Raw genomic sequence first — 5239 nt, forward strand, 5'->3', positions numbered from 1 at the left:
TTCCAGAACAGTTCAAACCAAATATTCAGATGTGTGCAACGCATTTTATGGAGGACGAGGACTGTTTCCTGGGAGAGTAGCCTACAATGCCGGTGTTCCGGTGAATTCAGCTCCCCTTTTTCCCCTTCGGCGTGCGTGCATACAGTCTATGATGCTGACAAATAATGCTGACTCACAGCCTGTAATATTTAATATTTTCATATTCAATCATATTTAAAGGATTTGCCACTGACGAGTCAAACACGAGTTTTGAGCAGTGTAGAGTAGCGCTTGTTGTTTGTCGTTTCTCTGATCACAAATGCAGACATGGTTTTATGTTTACGAGGCGCGATGCAATGCAACACGTAAAAAGACAGTATACAGTAAGTCATTATAATCAATAATTATGTCCCCATTGGATGCAACAAATGCCTTGTTTATAACGGGTTTTATTGGTTTTGTCTCGTCGCGCCGGGACACGGCATCATAGTATGGTAAAGGAGGTAACATTTCCGTCACACGCTTGAGGTATTCGGCCAATCACAACGCACTGGATAGCTGGCCAATGAGAGCACACCTCGCTTTTCAGTTCGATGAGCTTTGTAAAAATCGACGCGTTTCAGAAAGGCGGGGCATAGAGAAACAATAATGTACAGTATGTGGAAAATAATGTGTTTTTTAACCTTAAACCGCATAAACATATTTCATTACACCAAATACACAAAATAATGTTCTTTTTTAGCAACGTCATATGGCCCCTTTAAGGTGCGTTCACGCCAAGTCGGAATTCCCGTAATTACGAGATTTCAACTTTTCAACACGGTGGTCACGTGGTACAAGTCGTTAGTCGTAGCTCTCAGAAAACTACCAGTTCACAAGTTGTAATTACGAGTTCTTCGAGGACGTGGAGGCTTTTTACAAGTAATTACGGGAATTCCGATATGGCGTGAATGCACCTTTAATCACAAACTCTGGTTCAAACTCTGAGTTGGGAGAGAAGGTTTATATTGAGCTTTGTGAGCCCAGAGAACCTGATCTTAACCAGGTTAGCTTTATCGGGTTTTGTCAACTCAAAACTTACTCTGCAACTCTGAGTTTGTTCATCTCACTTCGTGCTACAGGCCACATCTCTTTGTGTACTAGAGGGTGCTACAGTATGGGAAGCTGTTCAGGAAGTAATATATAAGTATTGCGTGAATATGGTTTGGTTCACTGGTTGAAAGTATAGTTTAATGACAAACGCATTGGTTTATAATACATTGGTGTAACCAGACATGTATAACTATACATTGGATTAGACGCATTGGTTGGCACAAGCATATATTCGTATTTTTTTGGTTTCTTTGTTTTAGATATATCAGTTTGCTCAAGTATGTATTGGTTTGTTCAAGTATATTTTGGTTTGGATACATTTGTTGTTTTAAGTATATATTGGTTTGTTCAACTACTTATTGGTTTAGTCATATTTTCTTGTCTTTTCACCGCAGCTGATGTCAACTGGATGCGACAAAGTGAACATTGCAAATCCAATTGTTCTTTGTGTCAGAGCGCTAGAGTTCGTCAGAAATAGAACGGGGCATCAGTTTACTGTCATAGATTTGTCGTGTCGCATCGTGCCGCATCCACAGCAGAGAACATCGCTGGGTTCTATTTGCTTTTGTCACATTGCGCCGCTCGTGTCTGGTGTCACGTTGTTTTTTGGTATTTGTGAATCTTAAGTATATTCATCATCTGCTTTACGTACCTGGCACTGGCAGTATTTTCACAAACTTGTTACTTACATGCTTAGAGCAGAACCATGCATCGTTCATTTATTTCTACATGGCTCCCTGCAATACAACTCTGATTCTTCAATCGCGCCATTTAGTGGTCTGTTATTGATGCAACCACAACTGCTACAACTGATAACGGAGCACTCAAGCGGGTACTGCGAGTCATGTTGAGGTCATTAAAATATGTCAAATTAATAGTTTGCGTTCAATTATTTACTTATCAGGCAATGAGAAGCGGGAAAATTACGCAGTGTAGTCTTTAACATCCAGCAGAGGTTTCTTTGGCTAAATGATCTGCTGACTGTACACTATCCCTCAGCCTTGCAGCACCCCCCAGTGTGGGAACCACTGGGTTATACCAATGTATTAAAAACCAATGTGTTTGTCATTAAACAAAACATTCAACTAGTGAATCAATCTATATTCACACAATACATATGTATTGTTTCCTGAACAGCTTCCCATAAGTATCAGATCACAGCATCAGCCTTCTGGATGGATTTATTAGCATGATGTTGACAACACTTTTGCGCAATGCAGGAAATACTACAGGGAAGACGATTCTGCATAAATATATCTTAGCATTGTCCTGACCTCAGAGCAGAACCCATTTAGAGGTTGTCCACAGAGCCAGATTTATGTGTGCCATTTAAGAATAAGGCTGACATTAGATTGAAGGTCATTGCTGTGTAAAAACATGAAAAAACATGAGCACTTATTAACATTGCCTTTGCTTTTATAGACAGTTTATTCAGATATATGTATGGAAATTGTCAGTCTGATGAGCTGACCTATGTCTGAAAATCTAGGTTTCTTAAAATAAGAAGAAACGTGTTTTATAAAATCTTAATACAAAACACACAAGCAGTACTACATAGCATAAATGGGTGAAATGCACAAGCCCTACTTAAGGGGAACTACATACTGCATGATTATAATACTGTCAACATAATGCTAATGATACGCATAAAATGTTCAAGCGTATACTTTATTTTGTTTATACATTTTTGTATACACTCACAGAATGTTTTCTGTAGACAATTTCAGTAGCCAATATAAAAAAAAACTATAATACAAAAAATCAAAATCATAGATAGATAGATAATTGTATATAATATTATTTTATATTTTTATAAAAAAGATATATAGATCTTTTTTCTGAGATTTTTCTAAAAAAAAAATCAAAATTGTAAATAATAATAGTATAAACTATTTAAAGATTATAATTAAAGGCCGTATAATGTACAGTATAAACTCAGCTAAAATAAACTGTTATGTGATGGCAAAATTAATCCAATAACTCATCACTAGTAATGGCCGATACTGACCTGATATACTGTACATCTTCAGTTTCTTGGCTTTTCTGGTTGAAATTATATTTCCAGAGAGTGTGGGGGTGCAAACACATACTTCTGTAGCTGCTTACCATGGGAAATGCGCTCTACTGTGTGTAAAGTCAGTCAGGCTACAGCATCAACCATAACAATCATGTAAACAAAGCTCATGCATATGGTAGCTCAGCTTAGAAAAACACATTACTTCGATACATTAACATTTTTAGAAGGAAATGCTACCTAAATCATAACAAACACTGCATTCATCCACAGCCTTGTAGTATGCAAATCATTTACTTTTAACAGCACTAATTTTTCACACACTTGCATGCTCTTTTATTTTCAGAATGTTAACGTCTTCCACAAGACCACAATTGTGATCAAAGTTCACTTCCTGAAACTACTTCCTCAACTATTACTGGGCAAACCTCAAACTTCATATTCACATCACCAATTGGCAGATGACCATGGAGTATCAGAACATTTCTAACAGCTCTCCGTTTGCCCGAACCTCAGTGGTAACATCCAGCACTGTTCTTGGATTGTGCTGTGCGCTGGGTGTACCAGGTAATATAGCGGTGCTGGTCATGCTCGCCCAGCATTTAAAGGATGAAAATTTCACCCCAAAACTGATGCTGAGTCTGGCTGTCTCAGATCTATTAAGTCTGATATTTCTGCCTGTGTGGATTTATGCCCTCCTGAACGGCTGGGTTTTTGGCCAAGGTCTGTGTAAATTACTTTCCTATGTAGTGTACTGGAGCCTCTACAGTAGTGTGCTTTCTGTCACCTTGTTAAGTGTGCAAAGGTACCTGCAGGTGCTGTATCCACAGCGATGGGCGAAGCTCGGGCAGAAGGGTCAGAAGGGGCTGATTTTTGGAATATGGACATTAAGTGGAGTTTTGGGTTCTTATGCTCTTTATTACCGAAACGTGAAGAAGAATAAGAACGGGCTTCTACGCTGTTATCAGGATTATACGAATAAACAAGAAAAACTAGTTGTCTTACTTGTCGAGACTCTAGTGATGTTTTTTGTGCCTCTCTTCAGCCTGTTGTGCTTCTACCATCGACTTCATCAACGAATAAGTCAGTCAGCTTCCTTCAGAAGCCACAGGCTGACAAAACTGGTCATCAGAATCGTAGTGGCCTTCTTCGTATTTGGGACCCCCTCTATGATCAACAACTTGGTCTTAATGGCAGTGCCATGGGAATCAGATGTCAGCAACAATGTAACCGGCGCTCTTTTCTTTATTAACAGTTGTGTGAACCCCTTTCTTTATGCCTTCTCAGCTCGAATGGTGCGATGCAGAAGAAAACAGCATTCAGATCAGCCACAACAAAATCTGAATGAAAGCTGAAGCTTTTCTGATGGTATATACTTTGTGTCTAATATTAATTGTTTGCTTTTGAAGTGTGCTTAAAGGGAAGTGCATATAACATTTTTCATCATATCCCATTTATGTTTCCTCAGCTTTTAACCTGAATAGAATACTTCTCCATTCCCAAAATATTATAATTAACAAGTAAGTATTCCCATAAAAGGACTGTGGAAGCCAACCAAGGATATCTTCTGCTTTTTGCATTTTCTTTGACTTATGTTAAGGTTGTAGAATGAACATTTTTAGTAAGCTTTCATCTTCCTCTTCACAAATGGTAAGGAATGTGGTAATGGTGAGGCAGATAAGCCACACTTGCTCTACTGACTGCAGCTTTTAAAGAGGGATGTCTTTTCTGAACACACAGTAAAGGAACTTCAACCCCAACACAAAGAAAAAGGATGCCAACAAAGACTTATTCTTTTGTTGTAATTTGTTTTTTGAAATTAACTGAAGACTAAATAAAAGTGGTTATACAACAGTTTGGTTTGTGTCTGTAAACATCTTTTTCAAAGCTGCACATTTTTCAGTGTAATTTTACTAGAAAATACTATTTCATGTCAGAGTTATTTTCTGTTTTGGTTTAGTTCTGTGTTCCTTGTTTAATTTGACCCAGTTTCCTTTGTTCCCATTTTCCCTCCACTCATTTGTTTCCATAGTTACTCATTAGTTCTCACCTGTTCTGATTCTGCTAATCACCTGTCTATTTAAGCCCTCAGTTTTAGTCAGTTCCTTGTCTGGTATTGTTTGTATGTTTCAGTTGTCGTGTCATGGTTTCTCC

The 5239-nt window shown here is 38.2% G+C and overlaps 1 protein-coding gene across 1 annotated transcript; it reads left to right on the top strand.

Annotated features, from left to right (window-relative positions):
• Positions 1-3436: 3436 nt before the first annotated feature.
• On the top strand, positions 3437-4440 carry LOC107587420 (leukotriene B4 receptor 1-like). Its single transcript, XM_016275221.1, has one exon. It carries the CDS (start codon positions 3547-3549, stop codon positions 4438-4440), a length of 894 nt encoding a protein of 297 aa, XP_016130707.1. The 5' UTR covers positions 3437-3546.
• Positions 4441-5239: the final 799 nt, after the last annotated feature.

Source organism: Sinocyclocheilus grahami, unplaced genomic scaffold (genome assembly GCF_001515645.1).
Source record: "Sinocyclocheilus grahami isolate Dianchi unplaced genomic scaffold, SAMN03320097.WGS_v1.1 scaffold92.1, whole genome shotgun sequence".
Taxonomy (NCBI): domain Eukaryota; kingdom Metazoa; phylum Chordata; class Actinopteri; order Cypriniformes; family Cyprinidae; genus Sinocyclocheilus; species Sinocyclocheilus grahami.

Coding starts and splice junctions, on each gene's coding strand:
- LOC107587420 (XM_016275221.1), top strand. CDS start 3,547: ATGACCATGGAGTATCAGAACATTTCTAACAGCTCTCCGTTTGCCCGA.